Source organism: Falco biarmicus, chromosome 6 (genome assembly GCF_023638135.1).
Source record: "Falco biarmicus isolate bFalBia1 chromosome 6, bFalBia1.pri, whole genome shotgun sequence".
NCBI classification, from domain to species: Eukaryota; Metazoa; Chordata; class Aves; order Falconiformes; family Falconidae; genus Falco; species Falco biarmicus.
This window is the reverse complement of record NC_079293.1, coordinates 42,774,870-42,793,943: the sequence shown is the minus strand read 5'-3', so window position 1 is coordinate 42,793,943 and position 19,074 is coordinate 42,774,870. Positions and strand designations below refer to the sequence as shown.

The window sequence follows — 19,074 nt, the reverse complement described above, 5'->3', positions numbered from 1 at the left end:
TAAGTATCCAATCCTTTACCAGGCTTTCAGGCTAATTAGCAAATAATTATTACTGCAAGAGTCACTAAGCAGTTCTTGCTTGACAAACGTTGCAAACAAGCTTATACACAAAAATGTGACTAAATAGGTTTTAAAGCACTTTTAATTTCCTAGCACTTATGAAAAAAGAATTAAAAATCATGTCTTTACATTAATGAAAAAAGACTTGCTTATTCACAAAAGCAATCAGGCCTGTTTAATGATAGAATTGATAAAAACAGGAATAACTGAGGCATGTTTGTAAAAACAGCTTGTATTACTGTCTATCACTTCATAATGAAGATACACCGCTTGTTCAGCTTTGTAAACAGAAACACACTGAAACAATTACCTGAAAACGATGTGATTTTCCCCATATGCCAGAACTTCCTCCACAAGCTTCACTATTATGAACCAGATACTGCATTATACCCTTTTCTTACTTCCAAACTCTACTGTAGAGGTGGGATCTCTTTTACTTGATGTCATTTTTGTATTTCTCATAACAGAAAACACATTTCAGATTGCAGCAAGTAGGAAGAGTTACAGTGGCTTTCCTTTACTGTCAGAATAAGACATAGTCATGCACTTTGGTTTTCACACACTTTGTATGCAAAACTCAGGCACCAAAAACACAGGCAGTTTTGAAGTATCACAGGGAGCAAGGATAAAAAAACAAGTTCAAAGGCAACTAAACAGAATTTCTATATAGTTCTGTCAGTATACAGCTGAAGACCTCTCCAATTTTCTATTTTTCTGAAGTTACAAAGCAGGATCCTTATATGAAAGCTCAATAATACACCGCAGTATGACCGTTCCACACGGGCACCGACACCACAGCAGTATTAACTCCTAGACTTTACAGACCAGTTTGAAATTGTTGTTGTTGTTGTTTTAATCTGCTGAGTGATCAACCTAGTTAAAAAATTATTTTTACTAGGTAGCTTTGATCATTACCACAGAATTAAAGTTCTGAACTACTGAACCTGTGCACAAAACAAAAAAAAAAGTAAACAGTCTCAGTGGAAGCAAAAATAGTCAGCCACCAAAACACTAACAGCAAAAATACCAGTAAGAGTGGTAGCCTACGAAAACATGCTTTTCCTCCAACCATTCCTTATTTTTTAACTCTGAAAGAACTCTCTATAAATACAGGCAATTGAAGGCAAAATTTCATGGCTGTGTAAGTCCGCTGAACTCATGCCTAAATGAAAGTTTCATAAAGCTCAAACGCAAAAACACTGGGTATGGAAGAATGCAGTTACTCTACATAATGGGTACCCAGGAGTTGAAGTACTGCATTTACCAAGAATTAACCAACTCCTTTAAAAAAGATGTGGCAGTATTTTAAAAAAGATCATAGAACATTAACAGTTTCCTTCCAGACACTTAAATGCCAGGTTGAGAGCACATCTTTTTTAAAAAAAAAAAAAAAAATGTATCATTGACAACACGGGGGGGGTTGTATTGCATTATTGAACAAAAACACATAAAAGCATGGCAGGATTAAAAAAAAAATAAAAATGCTAGATAGCCTAGATACTTCTGACACACAGCTCATTCTTACTTTCTTCTCATCTCAGAAAGACAACAGAGTTAGCATTAGACACTCAAGATTTAGGGCTTACATTTCTTACCTTACAAAGCTTCTGGTAACGGGGAGAAGAAACTGCCATCCTCTGTAAACGATGCAACAGCACCACAACTTTCTGCAGAGACGTTCTCACCACAGCCATCATTTTAAGTTTGCCACGCTTCTGAAGACACCTCAGAATTTGCATTATAAATGAAGAGCAACTATCATTTCCTCCCGGTCAGTGGACAATGATTTGCCAGCTTTCTGAGCATGCTCTCTTCCAGGACTGCTTTTGCTAGCCACGGGCTTTATATGTTTCAAAAGCAAAGGAGGTTGATATAGCATAAGTTTCTCTCTCAAAATAACCCCACAAAACAAATGCAAAAAACCCCAAAACACAAAAAACCAACAAAACACAAACAGCCTTCACAGATTCTTCTAACCGGTACTGCTCAGCTCTGCTTGTGCAGAGGGTAAATGAAGTTGTTGAGCAGCCGAGCGTCTGCCACCATTCAGGAGTGCACTAAATAGCAAGGAAGGTTATTAATTTAAGCACGAAAGCTGCAGGAACAAAAAAGGAATTCCTTCAGGAAGACGGCTCCAGTGTATCACAACAGTTGTTCTCCCCTAGTAGCTGCTTTCTATCGGCAGGCTGAGCATTTGCTCCCTCACTCTGAGAAAGGATGCTCTCATCCTCAGACTGAACGCAGCTCTGGCAGAGCTGTAGAGTGAGTGAATTAACAGACCGTGTTATAAATCTTGAGAGAGGAGCAGAGGGATACCTGCCCTAATTATATCAGCCATACGTTAAAGGCTAATAAATCACAGAGGCGCTTCTCAAAACTAGATTACCCAATACAAAAGGAAAAACTGCAGGGGGTAAACCTCTCTGCTATGAAAACTCTCTTAAAGCTCAAAGGAATCTCAAAGGATCTCACTTGTGCCAGAAAGTAGGAATGTTTTTCAGGAGTCGTTTCCAATTAAAATCTTTTCCTGAATGACTTATTAGGACAAGAAAGAATAGGATTTTGACAAATTAAAAGCACACAGTTGCACCATCACCCCTTTTCCTAGCCATCCTTGAATCCAAAGAGCTAACGTCATTTTGATGTTTTTCCCATGACAAAGCAGAATTATTTAAGCCATCTAAGGATGGTAGCAGGATGTCCAAGAGCATGGAAGTGTTTTGCTACCAGCAAGGCACTCCCAATGCAATGTAGCCAACATACCCCTAGCTGTGGCGATACTGCAGCATAACCAGAGACAAGCTATTTCTTACTACTTCCAAAGGTGCGCTACAATGAATCAACTAAAACCTGTATTAGAGGGGTTGCTGTGGGGAAGGTTCGGGGAGGACATTATCACAGTAGGAGGTAGACACTATTACAACTAATCGTATTATCTAACGTGCATATTGCCACGTGAACTGGTACATACCCTTTTCAAGCACACCAATCAGCACGGTATGGAGTCACCAACTACTGGCAGCAAGACAAGTTCACACAATCCTAGATAATACATAGCTTAGACGCCAGCGCATTATACACTGCTCTGCCTGTTCTCAGGCACTTTCCATCTGAAGGGGTGAGTGCCAGGTACAGGTTCTCCATACAGGATATTTTAAAACTCCTGCCATCCAATTCTGCTAACACAACCTTTTCATCCTTGGTTTTCGAACTGAATCAATGTTTCTACCAGTTCCCAGGTAAACTGCTTTTACCCGAACTGTTTTGCTCCTGATCTGTCCAGCACCAATGACAACATCGTTTTGAGGAAACAGAACCTTCATTCCACCCAGTATATAGAAATCTTACCACCTGTGTTCTCCACCTTGCTAAATTCACCTTCTTTCCTCATCTTTACCACTCATTTGAACCATTCCCCTGCACTCCATTGCTCCTGGCTTCTATCTACTCTGCTCCCACCAGAGGTCCGTTCCTTTAATCTACCAGCTCTACCCTACCACCATTAGCTGACGTGCTGTTCCCAACATCTTTTGACGAAACCTATGAAGCAGCCAAGTCAGAAAACACTGAGGCATTCAGAAATGACTGTGCAACAGCTCAAACTTCTTCTGTGTAGGGTACAGCCACCTCATTTCAATTCTGCTTTTTTCCTGCCCAGCCAATATACAAGTTTAAATCAAAGAGTGAGACAAAAAAACAGCCCACCGCTGGTCATAATAATTTTAATTTACAATAAAACAAACTTTTAAATTATTCTGAACATCTTTGCATCTGTAGGCACAGAACTTAACACACATTGAGCTGGCGCTACTTCTTACTATTTCCTAGCTCATTTTCTGCACCTTGCTTCAAATTAGTTTTTAACCTCTTTTGGGTGGCTGCTAAACATTTTGCAACACAGACTGGAGTGTTTCAGCACCAACCTGAAAAGAAAGTCTTCTGCAACAGACACTGAGAGAATGAATTAAAAAGACTGATGTATGATTGAATTTCCTCCTTTTCAAAAATAAATTATATATTGTGCTTAAAGTTTGCATTACAGTGCTGTTGCTAGTGTCAGATGTCACAACAGAAGGCAAAACAAGGCTTCAGTGGTGCCCAGATCACTGATTCTACTGTAGCGCAGCTTCAGCTGCAGCCAAGCAAGTTAGCCCAAAAGTGTAATGGAGGATAATCCTCCCATGCACACAGACACAGATGCCAGTTTAACTGAGGATCCTATTTTGAAAATGCATGACATAACAGAAAAAAAATCATCAGGTTTTGTCTACGTACCGCACATTTCATCTAGAATTTATCACACCTTAAACTCATAGTAAAGCTTTACTCAATGCACAAGCCTTGGGGACAGAGGTATCTTCAGACTGGAGAAAGTCACAATTTCTGCGTTCTTAAAACCCTTCAGAAGAAATACTTCTTCGCATATTCAACGAAGCACAAAGAAAAACATTGTTATTTTATACCACTCCACATGGAAAGAACAAGAAGTGATCTTTGTTTAATCAGATATTAAGCTTAAAAACTTGCAAGGAAGTGGGCTTGATTTTTTTTAAGGTACAGCAACAGGTTAGAGCTTCATTTTGTTTTCGAAAGTTCATTTCAACAAATATCTGAAAACAGATGTGACGATTTTTGGAGGGTTTGCCAGTGTCATGATACGAACGTCTCCAGTTATAGTTAAAGCAAGGCTGAAAGACGGCAGGGAACAAAGTACATTTTGGAAGCCATTATGCTATGACAGTCTTTGACATACTCAACTTCCTTTGGTAGCTGAAAAAGCTCACGATATTATGTAAAGTCATGGGCAAGTTCAGTGATTATGCTTCATATGCACAGTGTGTAGAAGCATACAGTCACAGAAAAGATTGAGAATATCAGGTAACAGGATGCTGGATAAGCTCAAGCCAGGACAATGGGCATGGTCAGAGCCAATCATAGACCTTCTCCACACAGCAGGCAGTCTGCACAGCAGTTTCTCCCCTCACACAGCACAACCCCGGCAATTTTAACCAGACTGTAGCACAATGAAGGAGGGAAAACAGTCTTCCATTGCCAAGGTGCTTCGCAGCTGTGTAGAGCCAACAAGCAAATTATGAAATAACAGCTTTATCTTGGTGTGAATGACTACATGGAATGCAAGGTAATGCAGAAATAAGTCTACACACAGCACTGCCTCATGTTGTTAGCTGCCTGTGGCCCTGATTTAGCTCTTCCATCTCCACTACACTACTTGACTTGGGGGGGGACTGCCATAGAAAGTATATTACACTTCTAGGTGTTGCAGTTCCAGGCTAGTCTCAGCCTTTCACAGAGTCACATCTCCACAGATGAGTTACTTGACTGACCAGAATCATGTAAATATTGGTGAGCGACAACAGACACAAGCTTCCACAATACATTGCTGTCTTCCTCATGATCACAGTGAGCAGCTTGCAATCAGATACTTTCAAGTCTTTTTTCATTTAAATTCAATGTAGATATGTTCAGGTTAACAGCACTACCAAAAATAGCACTTTTCATTATAAGCTGTTCAAAACCCATGAACTTCGACCACAGATGACATTATTCCAAACCCAGAGTGCAGGATTTAATAACTGATCTAAGCTGCCCAGTTCTGTGCATATCAAAATAACTGTGCTAACTGACACAATTTAATTGAAGAAAAATATATATTGAAACATTCAGGAGAAAGAAGACACATGAACAGCGTTCACATCAGATAAACAGTACGAAAGAATTTCATGTATTATAGAAACACAAAATCCTTTTAGCCAGTGATATTCAACCTCTTGCTACCACAGACTCAAAGACAGTATTTTTTAAAAGAGCTATCAGGTCTCCACACCCTTTCCTCCTGTTTTCCCTCAATACACTGTACCCTTAATGGAGGCTAAACCCCGTTTCTCTCTCTCCCTCCTACCTCCCCAAAGGAGATCTATAGTGTGTACAAAGGCAGGAACAGCCAGACCATGTGATATTCAGCTAGGCCATGCTTCTTAGACAGGGAGAAGGGATCTCCCTTCTAGATTTGAGAGAAGCAAGGGTGTCTATGTATTAAAAAAAGACTGTAAATGGTGTCAGTTAGTCTTCTCAGTTATATCTCAGGTTTCCAGCCTGTGGCCTGTCCAGGAAGGAAGGCCAGCTGGGGAGCTGCTGGGCAGCAGGAGAGGGAGAAGAGTGATCCAAGCATGACAACCTCTTAGATTGCTGGAAAAGCATGAGGAAGATGGCAGACAGGGATAGGAAACAGTGCAGCCCAGGAGGTCCTTACTTGGAAGGAAGTAGATTACATTGGTTGGCTGGACAATCGCACAATATGACTGAGTTTAAAAAAGTACACACTTCCTGAATACAGCCACCCTCCAAGGTTTAATATGCTTGCTGAATACAGTCACCCTCCAAGGACATTTAAGAGCCCTCAATGCCACAGATGTCCACAAGATATGTAGTTCAAACCTTAGGAAGAAAAATCTGCTTCCTTCACACACCTGACTTCTAAAACACTGTTTTTGAAACACCTTCCAATAGGCTGCAGGTTTCCTCACTCTAGCAGATCACCTTCTTTTATATTTGCCATTGAGAAAAAACATGAACCGCAGCAGTATTATTTAGTTTCTTACCTGCATCTGCTTTCTGAGTTCCCGTACGCAGGCACTGTCCTGAGCAGTGTTCTCACGCTGGGATGCATCTGCTAGAACATTAACTGTTGTCTCTGCCTCTTGAAGCCACTTGAGAAAGCTCTCCAGATCCTTGTGTGAGGTCTGTACTGTCTTCAGCTCAGTCTCCAAGAAATTCTGCCTATCAACAGCTCTGAAAACAAGCCAAATGTCAGAATATACCCTCATAACATACAGCATTACATACATCATAATGAAACTACTAAAGGAAAAGCTGGAAGTTATCCCTACTAAGAAATTATATATCTGTCACAGCTTGGTTTATCATTGTTTTTATCACTGTTTCTCTGGTGGTTATATCTATAGAACAGGTCTTCTGAACCGGTTATATATGTCACAGCCCTTTCTAAAGAGTCATGTTGAAGAAACTAAGTTCTTAATTAAAAACTTGTTTTTTTCTTTTTGAGTATTGCCATCATGGACTTATGCTGTCCCAAATGGTAGAAGTGTTATTCCCATAAGCGAAAAGCCTGAGTACTTCTTATTGACAAAAATCATACAGAGTAGAAGCACTGAGAGTTTGGGGTATTTTTTTCTCTTTTACAGTGAGCAGTAACATTTCCCTTAATCTGTAAGAGTTAAGTCTTGAGGGATGCAAAGTCAAATATGTAGTTCTCTCAGCTAAAAAACAAGACTTTTGACATTGTCACTCAGACAAACAGAATAATACACTGCCATCATAACAGTCAAGCCATGCTCAACATGCTTAAATTAAAAAAAAAAGAAGGAAAAAAGAAAAGACCAGAAGAATATAGCTCAAATTTTCCAATCAATCCAAAAGATCTCTAGTTGGTACAAACACAAATTTTTTTGTTTGTAAGAAGATTTTTAAAAATGTAAGGAACTCATTTAAAACTTTTAGATTATATTGTTGGTAAGCAACTTCAAAATATTTCCTAGGAAAAAAAAGAAGATCACATTATAATTCTGCATAATAGAACTACTGCCTTGTCATTAAAATGAAACTTAGATGGGAAATTGTTATAGTCAACGATTTTAAAAGCTCTGATTAACAATGTTAAATAGAGCACAACAAGCTAAATTTCATCCATTTGAAGATGTTATTCTCCAGTATTCTTTTTCCCAAAATCAGGACAAAAGAAAGAAACAAGCTGTCCCACACTAGTACACTGTATAGAAATCCGTAACAGAGCTACTGTCCAGAATGCTGCTGCTAAATAAGTAGGAAGTTCAATTTTATTGTCACATCAAGCATTAATGATATTGGAAGACTTCAGGTGTAAAGTGATATTTAATTTCAAGTATTTGAAATTATGAAGCATTTGATATTTTCACATGAATTGAACAAGTTTCTCCAGACAGGCCCAAATTTCTGTGTCTTCTACCTCCTCCTGTTCTGCTTAGGCTTTCTTTCCTCCTTGCCAGTGGCAACGGCACTACTCAGCAATATTAGGGAATTTAGATTAGAATCATAAATTTCAAAAGTAGTTAAAATATTCTTTTTGAAAAAGAGGTTGCAGTTCTTCAGTACCGTTAATGATGATGTTTCAAAGCAGGCATTCTGGTTTACTATCACATCAGAGAAGACAGATGCAAGAAAAAGCTGTTTTCCTTCAAGGGCAGCAAGAAAAATCTCATGCAACCCCAAATCTACCAGAATTACTTTCCTAAGTATTAGCATAACCAACTGAATTTTATAAAGACTACTTGCAAAAAGATAGTGTTGTGACCTCCACTTCAAGAGCTTAGGTCTTATGTCACTTGTTAATAATTGTTTATCCAAAATAAGACCGTATGAATTATTTCTGACTTCATGCTTGTCTGAGGTTTGGCTAGTGGTAAATAACTAGCAGGGCAGGAAGCCTTCATTCTTTCTTCTCACTTGAAGCTCTGGAACACTTCACCCACTCAAGAAAAAATAATAAATAGCATGACAGGGATTACAAATGGTTTGATAGATATTGCCTAGAGAAGATAACAAGCACCAGCTCAAGAATTAGAGCACACCAAGGAACGGCAAGAAAAATGTAAAATAAAAGCAGTTACGAGCTCTGACTTCAAAGCCCCTTCCCTCTGCGGGGATCTTCTTCCCTAGCAGGGGGTTAAGGCCAAAGGTGGAAGAACAGGAGTGACAACAGGAAGAACACACTGGTAATAAAGGTGACCTCCAAAGAAAAAGAAAAGCCCCAAAGGATGAAACACTAAGTGACCTAGATCTCTAAGTCTAAGTACTGATGTACTAGATGGGAATTGAGGCAACTTGAACTTTGTAGCTAATAACATTCATCGAAAAATGTTGCCTTCAGCCTAAAGTTTTAATTTCTCAAACTTTCTGCTTCATTGAAAGTAAAGAATGAAATCCTATTACAGTCCCACTGCTGTCAAGATATTTGAATTTAAGCTGAAATTCAATCCTTTTACTAAATATGTATTCCAGTAGCATAAATTAACAGATTTACAACTAATGTTCTGAGATTACACGGATGCTTTTAAAGAAGACCCGTATAGCAGTAGCAAGCAACACTTTTACAGAACAAATACTTCACATTTGTGGCCTTTACTGAAAGGAAATGAAAATAGAAAGCGATGGAGAATTCCATATTGCTGATTAATAAGTATCCCATCCTATAAAAAGACAACTCAGATTTTCAAAGTATTCTACTACAATTAAAACAGCCTCAAGAGACAGAGGGTCCTTCTAGGATGGAAGAATTAAATACAAGGAGAACCTAGAGAATCCTTTACAAATCCAGCTAACTTCACTTAACACAGTGAAAGCGGAGTAGGTCTAAGCAGATTCTATTAGCAAAGGCACGTCAGAAAAAGAAAATAGTAACTCTAATAAGTCTTCATGATACTGTTTCATGTTCCTGTTCCACCCAATTATTTTTTCAGATTTAAACTAAAAAATGTGTAATGCATACAAATGTGATCAAAACAAAGTCAGAAAATAACACCAAGACAGTACAGACAACTATAATCCATTACTGAGGCAGCAAAAAACCACACAGAATTACTACACTTTCACCCTAAAGTATAAAAATAGAACATAAATAGCCAGTGGGCAAAGTATGCAGTTGACAATGTCAAGCTGGGGAGTTTCAATCTCTTAATGCCAAGAGTTTTAAAATAAGCTCCTTCAACTTCACATGCCACGGCTACAGTCTTCCTGTTAATGTCCTTGTGCTAGTCAGGACTCTGAATCTCCCAGGTGATATTACTAAGGTCCCCTTGCACAACCTCCAAGCACGGGAACAAACTGGTATTTTAAAGCATTATGCTCTAAGTACAGATCTGCACTTATAGAAGCCATAGGGCCACGTGTGTGCTCCATGTACAACCGCTGCATGTCCTGAGATCTGCCACATGAAGCAAGCCTAGTCACTCAAAACTCACAACTATTTCTAGTTATTGCATTTAAAGCAAGTATAAAAACCCTTACTCCCTTGAAAAGGTGTTTTCACTGCACATTCTCCCCTTTTAATTCTGCTCTGCTGCTCCATGGGGTTGTGTTGAGCAGCTCCACACTCTGCCTACCCACTGGCTCAGAGTTCTCCTTTACATTCTGTCCCTAGTTAAAAAAACAAAAGCAGAGAGTCATCTTCCTAAGGCTGCACGCTGCAAAAACAGTCGCCTCAATGATAATCAAGGAGTTTCAGTTATACACAACACAACGCAATTGCTTATTATTCCAGACTTCAAGCAGATTCAAAAATAATTAGAGGCTTCCAGGCAGGAGCTCTTCTTTCTGGTCACCTGCTCTGAGTGCTGGGCAATTTTATGCCGGTTCTAGCCAAAACACCGCAGAGTTTGAATGTGAATGAGCCTACTACAGAGCTATAGTCTACTGCTACTACCAATCCAACAGGGAGCTGTTTCCCCTCACCCTCTAACTGCATCTTCATTGCCAGATGTCATGATGACATTCAGATGAAGTTAGTGGTATTTTTTGGAAAAATTATTAGTTTGGTTTGAGGAAAGAAAGTACGATCTGATGGTGAAAATGCTGCAGTTCCTAAACTTAATGCAAATGAATGGTCAGGAAGGGCCATTTTAGGAGATAACCTCATCACTATGACCTAGTTCAGAAAAAGCAATAAGCCAAGGAAGTTCTGTCATACACCAAAGCCTTTCCCACAGTCTACTGGAAGTTTTCTGAACCATGAAAAGAAGTTCATACCACATAGAATAATTATGAAATGGTTTACCTACTTGAAAAATCCTTTGTCTCAAAACATTTAAAGATCACCAAATTTTTATTCTCTCTCAAATGATCACATGGAACGAACCGTACAAAATTTTGCCTATGGTGTAACTCATCTCTCAATGGACATCACCAAGAAACGCTGCTGCATCAAAAGCACAAAATGACAGAAGTACCATTTTCCTCCAAAGAGGGATAAGAAGACATCCTACTCCGCTTCCTTCATTACCTACTTCTTGAAAGCAGCACTGAGGAAGATGACTTGGGGATGTCAGTGGATGAAAAGTTCAACATGACCCAGCAGCACGCACTTGCAGCCCAGAAAGCCAACCATACCTTGGGCTACATGAGTAGGTTGAGGGAGGCGATTCTCCTCCTCTGCCCTCGTGAGACCCCACCTGCAGTACTGCATTCAGCTCTGGGGACCCCAGCGTAAGAAGCACATGGACCTGTTGGAGCGAGTCCAGAGGAGGGACACAAAGATGATCAGAGGGCTGGGGCACCTCCGCTATGAAGACAGGCTGGGAGAGTTGGGGTTGTTCTGCCTGGAGAAGAGAAGGCTCCGGGGACATCTTACGGCAGCCTGCCAGCAGCTAAAAGGGGCCTACAGAAAGACTAGAAGGGGACTGATAGGATGGGGAGTAACAGTTTTAATCTGAAAGAGGGTAGATTTAGATTAGATAAAGGGAAGAAATTCTTTACTGTGAGGGTAATGAGGCACTGGAACAGACTGTCCAGAGAAGTTGCAGTCAACCCATTCCTGGAACTGCTCAAAGCGAAGTTGGATGGGGCTAATGTAAGAGTGTTCCAGCCCATGACAGGGAGGGTGGAACCAGGTGGTTTTTAAAGGTGCCTTCCAACCCAAAACATTCTCTGATTCTTTGAAGTTCTCCTCCTCTCACTCCCTAGGACATAACATCAGCTTCAGAGGCTTTATTACCTAGGATTTTTATTTCCTTCACTGACATCTCATTACAAAAGCAGTTGCCCTTTACGTGCACATATATGCACACACACATACAGACTTCAGTTGCTTGTCATCTCCCCCACTCCCAAATACACAGGATCAATTTTCTCTTCTGCCCCTCTAACCACCAAACACACCATTTAAGCTGCTGGCACTGAGTCAGACACTACTGTAAATTTTAATGGTCTATCAAATACTAAAAAGTATTTCTGCATAGATTAGACTACCTTGCAGGGAAAAAAATATTATGCATAGGGAAATACCATATTTTCATTAAGATATATTTTCAAATATGTCTTATAGAGGATGACAAGAAAGAACTAAGCTTCAAGTCTTTGTTCCTATAACTCAAGTATCTTCTAGATGGGAGTGCTAGAAGCATCACACTCCAGAACCCAAAGCACAGCCCCATTGAGGGAAAGCTTCCATTAGATGAAAGACCATAATGAATTAATGCACTGGAAGACCAAGCCGAATACTTACAGCCTTATGAAAAGGAGACAGAGCAACAAACTACAAAAATACGTAAAGCATACCAGCGTTAAGGAACAAGAGAGGAACTGTTCAAAGATGCTTAGAGAATAACAGCCACAGGCAAACTGAAGACCAAACATAAGTACTTTTTTTTTTCCCCTTTAACAAAATGCCACATAAACAGAAAGTCATACAGAAGCCTCCCATGAACTGTGGGAATTTCAATCATCGAAACTCAAAACAGCTTCACTGTAATTTACTTATTACGCACAGTAGCCCTGAACACTGTAGTAAAGCAGAGACTTCAGTTCACATGTATACATAGGATACAAGTTTAAGACAGAAACAGTTTACATATAGAGTGAAACCTTTTAATTACCTTTGGTTCAGATTAACCCAACAAGTGTTCATTTGGTCAGTAGTTTCCTTCACCCTCCTTGTATCATCATCACGATACTCTCGAAGAAGTTTATTAGAAAGATCATTGAATGCAGCTACCGTGATGTCACCTCTATGTAAATCCTGTACTAACAACTAAAAAGTAAATCCAGAGTGAGATATCAGAATAAAAATCAGACTATGCTTAATATTATGCATTTTAACATATTATAAAGCCCTCCTTTTTCCCCTGCTCATGTAGAGAAAGACAATGAAAAGCTCAAAACTGTACTAAAATAGCTATGGATCAGTAAGGAATTCTTACAGTCACACTCCTTGCTTCTTTCCATACCCAGCTGCACCCCTACATTGTCCCTTCATGAATATATGTGTATATATATACACACACACACACTTTTTTTTTTAAACTCTAGTATAGTCTTGTTCTAAATACGATACTGATAAGAGCCCCTCATTGCTGATTTGCCTCTTTAGTTCTCATCCTGTGCCATCTACAACCTGCCCTTTTTCTGACAGCCACCAAGACAAAGGACATCAGCCTTACTTATTTATCACAGCAGGTTTGCTGCAATATGAAAAGCAGTGAAGACTGCATGGAATTCGGGGGGGGGGGGGGGGGGGGGGGGGGGGGGGGGCGGGGGGGGCATGGGGAAGTCTTCAATACACCTAGCACCCATCAGAAGTCAAATTCAGGATAATTTTAAATAACTTGTTCCATTTCTAGATTTACTAAAATACTGTTAATAGGTTCCTATGAAGTAATACATGCTACATTCTGTGGCTGTATGATTAAACTTTTCTTCGCCTGAGGTTCGAGCTTTTTGTGTACCATTTATTTGATGCTGCACTGTACTCAATTCAACTACACTTAAAAAGGACACACACGCACACATGCCCCCTGTTTCCCTCTCAAAGTGATTCTTAGCAAGTCTGATATATTAAAAGACAGAGACAATTTAGAATATATCATGCCCAAAAAGAGACGGAATTGCCAAGTAAGTCCTACAACTAAATTGTATATTGCACATCAGTTGAATCCAGTAGCATTACATAGACTGAGGAATCAGGTACGGAAAAAAAAAATTGTAGATTGTCTTACTTTGTTGTCTGAAATCTGTTTGGCGAGCATCTCTTTTGGGGCCTGCAGGAGCATATGCAGACGGATCTCACACTGCTCCATGAGGCGCTCCATTTCTTGCCTCTGCTCATCCCACTGCATGCTGTCTGTCAGCATGTACTTCAGCTGCTGCTGTCGCACCTCCACACCATGCTGGGTGTTGTCCCACTGGTTCTTCACCTTCTCCACTATGGAGGACAATACAGAATATGAAAAACCCAAGGGAAACAAACAAGTAGCCATAACTACCACTTAATTCTTAGAACACGAAGCAATAACGTAATTCATTCTCAAATAAAGTAGTTCCCATATTCAGTATTTTAGTTCCTCATATAGTTTACACATTCACACAAGCAAATGAAAAATGCAAGTGTTTGGCTATCTCTTAAGTGGATCAGTATACAGGTGACAATTTTTACTTCTAGAATTTTTCAAAGGCATTATTTTACATTTTAAGTACACATGTGGGAGGCACAGCTGCACTGAAGAGATATGCCAGCAGCAGGGCTCTCCAAGGAGCACAATTTTAGGGTGACTGCTATACCAGCAAGTCATCTTTATGCATCTGCAACATAAACCAGTATAAATAATGAATAAATAAATAAATACTGTTTAGATCTGGATAGTTTATACAAAGTGACCTAAGCTTTCCAGACCACTATGTGTTTGAAGACAGTCTACTGGCACCTGCACTACAAATTTGGCCAACGTAGAAACACTCCAGTAACAAACTACTTTGGCACTTTCATTCCACCAGGGGTTTCTATAGGCTTATGTAGATTACACAGCAGAACAGAGAAGTTATTGATCACACTGCATTTCCTTCAAGTATACTGTTCCTCTCTCAATGACTAGAGTTACATTAGATGATCAATAAACAGGCTTTAACCTTTAATAAACAAAGGGTGAAAAAGACATGACCAGAGCCTAGGACAAAAAACAATGTGTCAGGGAAAGCAGTAAGTCTGCCTTGGGAAATAAATTAATAGCATCATACCTTTTCCTTAATGCTTGCAGACCATAAAAAAAAGCACATTACTTGACAGTCTACAGAATTAGGACCAGGTTTCCCTATTACCTGTCATGACAGTTATTAGGAACACATTATATAACTAGAACTAAAGAGTAAAAAAGCAAGTGTAAAAAAAAAAGCAAGCCAAACAAAAATACTAAGCTGGATTTCTTGAGTAAATATGTATTCCAAGCAGCAACAGGTAGGCAGTATGTAACAGATCATATATATATATATATATATATATATATTACCAGTAAGCATTCAATTTTATTAGAAAACTAACACACTTTATATTTAGGTCACTTCAATCTTCCATGAAGTAAAAATGCCGAAGATTGTGCTTGAGCTATAATCACTTAAATGAACTTTACCCTTTGCAATCTTGGTTTTTTTAAAAATGTTTTACAATTATATAAAGCCATTATGCTTGATCTGCTTGAAAAGATCTCTTAACTTTAATAAATTCAACAATATTGTTTAGATTCACAAAGCTCTCAGGTCTGTGGCAGCAAGTGCACTTGTCAGAGTTACTGTATTACTGGTGGACAAACTCAACACTCTGAAATACAGATTCACCAATTTCAACCCACAGGCAACTTTCAGATTATTTTTTAGGCATCACATAAGTCACAGAACTTCGAAGAAAGATTCAGTAACTCAACAGAAAATAATAATGGGGTTTTATTAAAAAAACATGTTATTATATTGGATAAAGAGTATGTTCCTTTTTATCAATAAATAAGAAATTCTCATCCCTGGGTCTGTAGCCACCATGTAACTCAAATTATGTAACTCAAATTCTTCAAAAGATATTTTGAAATCCCAACAAAACCATCTACCTTTATACTTGAAAATATGGGCAGTCAAGAAAACAAGTGACAGTTCTTGTCCCAGGAATTTTCATTAGACTGTTAGACTGAAAGCCACTTAACTGCTAAATTTTCAGTTTCAAGGAAGGCAACTTCAGCTAGGCTCAAAATCAAGACTTTAAGAAAAAGATATGAAGATTTTTTACTGCCATGGGAGCGCTGCATTTGCAAACACAGACTGCAGAAACTTACATTTTTCTGTGATCACTGTTCTAATGTCTGAACTGGAAGTTTTATTTTTCAAATTCTGAGCCAATGTAAAAACAGAATCAAGCTGAGGATGTCGCTGGTCCAAATCTGCCTTTGTTATCTGTTGAGAATTAGAGTATCATTTTTAAGTCCAAAAATCATTTAGTTAACATCATGTGTAATATTTTTAGATAAAACATATATGTGTCACCACAAGTAGATGGCTGTTCCCATCGTTATTGTAACCCTTGAACTGTCACATTATTACAGTACTGCTTTAAAAGCAAAAATATTCTGAATTACAGTTACTGAAAATCCAGAGATTAACCTGTACAAACTACACAGTTACTACAGTCATTGTACAATAGTTTCCCATATCTGTTTTTCACTCTCTCATAACTTATTTTTCTCTTACCAAGCTCTGATCATTTATATATAGGGGTGGGGAGAGGCTGTGAGAGAAGAAAAAAGAACAGGGAAGAACAATCTGACCATATATTGTATAAAAAATGTAGTTGTTTCACTATGGTAATATACCAGAAGCCCATATTACAAGTATTGTACAGTTAAAAGAAAGTGTTTCCAAAGTTACTGTACATCACATTACTCTCTCAAATTCCAGATTATGGTAGACACACTTGTTTAGCCTGCAGCTTTTGCTCTACAGTTACTCATGTTCATTGATATCAAGTCACATAACATGAACCTTAATGGCAGCATACATCTCACAAATACCACCTTTAGTCATTGCTCAATACAGCCTGAGCTATCAACAGAAACATTTACATCAATGTTACAACTTTCAATCATTTTAGCATGTCTCTGGAAATCAGTGTAGTCTAACTACAACACAAAAAAATTCATTAGAAACCACTAAAGAGTGCATCATAAAGGTCACCCTCCAAGCAAACATGAAGCTACTCCAAAGTCTGCAACATAATCTATCTATACGTTCCCCAAAAGATGTCATTTTCAGAAGGCATTCTCTATATGCTTTGTTTAAAACAAACTGCAGTGCCTAGCTCACACAGGGACACTGGAATTAACAGGAAATAGTAAAGGGGTGAGGAGTGTAATAATGACAGCACTTAAAGTGTAATTTTCAAGTTTATAGTCAGTTTCTTTTTCTTTTTCTTTTTTTTTAAAAACACATGTAATTTCTTTACTGACTGCACAAGCTATTAAAGCATGAGCCAATTTTCCAATCCACTGGCTTTCAAAAAAACACATACTTTCATTCGTGCGATAGTCCGATTGATCTCTTCCGCATTTCCCACGGTGACTATGTTTGACTTGAGCATCTGGTCAATCAATACCAACCAGTCACCCAGCTCTGTTGTAGTTTTATCCAGATCAGCAGGTGCAGAAAGTTCTAAAGCCTGCTGAGTCTGAACAGGAATTTCCAATGAGGAAGATACTAGCACCACCTTTTGGACACCTGAAAGAGAGTTTGGGGTTTTTGTTAAGACAAAAAAAAGTCATGCCCACATGTGCAACTGTGGGAATTAGAGGGGAGGTTAGTAATTCCTTTAAATATGCAACAGCATCTACAGAGCAAGCACAGCAAAATTTGTATTTGAGACACTTTAACCCCTAGAAACTAACTAAGCTGGCATTTCTTTTGCCTTTTTTTTTTTTTAAGGTGATTAATTATTTAATTGTATTCCAAAGACTCACCCAAATGATTCAGCCTAAATACAAAACAAACAAGAAGAAAACTTGCAAAGGCAAAATGACATTAAATATAATGGAGTGGGGCTAAACACTGACAGAGAAGAGAATTGACACTTACTAACCATAACAAACAATCCTTTCATTTAAGATAAATGCCTAAAGTTGTATTCCTCACTTTTGTATTATGTGGCAGAAAGGTTTTTCCCACACTGGCTTGAAATTCACTTAAGCACAAGCAGGTTGAGCTACGGCAATAGATGCTTCATGGACTTCGCAACACACGACTGCCTTAAGGGAGATGCCCACCAGTTTAGCTCCATCCTTTCTATCTTTTCAAACCTGACACTGCAAAGAAGTGAGGAATGAGCTGAACAGTAAGGATTTGCTCCAGGAGCTATGTTTGGTTGTGCTCTAGTTCCATGAAAACAAGCTAAAATCAAGTTAAATCAAGTTGCAGCATGAATACTACACACTTGCTTCAAGCAATGAAATACAGGAGCTTTAATTAAACACCCTGTAGGAAAAGAAAACAAGCTGAATTAAGGTTTTGAAAGGCTTAAACAGAAGTTGGTTTTCCTCCTTAAATTTTGTTTATTGCTGCTAAATTAAAAAAAAAAATGGAGTTAATTTACTGAAGTTAAGCTTCAAATTCTTTTCAGGCAAGGGATGTCTTTTTTATTTAGTTTTCTAACAGACTTAGGCATCTTGTTTACAGTCTGTATATGCTGATCTGCCTCCAACAAATTGAAAAGACAGCCAGTTTCAGGGTCCAATACAAGACCATATCATATTTAGACAGCTTCCCCTATAAGATTCAGGAAGGTAAGTGTCTAGCAGATAAGAAAGACCTGTCTGCATCCCTTCTGAGCTGAAAGATGCAGAATGGCCTTTATTTATAGGACTGCAGAGAGTCTGCATGCAGGAGAATACTTCACACATAATTAGCTGTAGAGGAAGCTTCTAGTGGATCTTAATTACTAAAAGGCATGACCACAAGGCACAAATCCATAGGAATCCAGGCTGTCACAAACATAGCTGTTTTGGTTTTTATTCTGTATAGTACATTGGCTCCTGATGAAGAGGGTAAAGTTTTACTAAAACAGTCCCCCATTTCAGAACTCTTAGGGGAACACCAAAGGGCTCTCCCAACCTTGAACTGTAGAGTGACTTTTTCCCTAACCAAACGCTCCCTTCCTCTCCCACAGTGACATGAAGTTAGCCCCAAGTACAGCAGTAGACAATGTTTCCTCATTTCCATTGTCTAAGTTCATAGGGAAGGTTTTCCTTTTCGGATTATTTTTGACTACCAAAAGGACTAAACTCAATACAATTAAGCACAACAGTAGGTTTGATCACTCACCAGAAGGCTTTGCCTGTGTAACAAGATGAGACTGCCCAACAAATGCCTCTAATTCTCTCACTCTGTCAGGCACTTCTCTGAACACCTACAGCCAACAGAGAGGAATAA

At 38.8% G+C, this 19,074-nt stretch overlaps 1 protein-coding gene across 6 annotated transcripts in view; it reads right to left on the bottom strand.

The window, feature by feature from the left end:
* The window catches only part of UTRN (utrophin), a 386,536-nt gene that overhangs the window by 213,200 nt on the left and 154,262 nt on the right, over nucleotides 1-19,074 (bottom strand). For 5 of the 6 annotated variants that reach the window (XM_056344155.1, XM_056344154.1, XM_056344157.1 and 2 more), the window contains 6 exons: nucleotides 18,967-19,051; nucleotides 17,165-17,370; nucleotides 15,936-16,053; nucleotides 13,842-14,047; nucleotides 12,723-12,877; nucleotides 6,681-6,870 (listed from right to left, as the gene is read on the bottom strand). In XM_056344155.1, the coding sequence (XP_056200130.1) occupies nucleotides 6,681-6,870; nucleotides 12,723-12,877; nucleotides 13,842-14,047; nucleotides 15,936-16,053; nucleotides 17,165-17,370; nucleotides 18,967-19,051 (960 nt within the window). Of the gene's footprint in view, nucleotides 1-1,655; nucleotides 1,901-6,680; nucleotides 6,871-12,722; nucleotides 12,878-13,841; nucleotides 14,048-15,935; nucleotides 16,054-17,164; nucleotides 17,371-18,966; nucleotides 19,052-19,074 lie in introns of those variants that run through there. The other variant, XM_056344160.1, reaches the window with a different exon arrangement.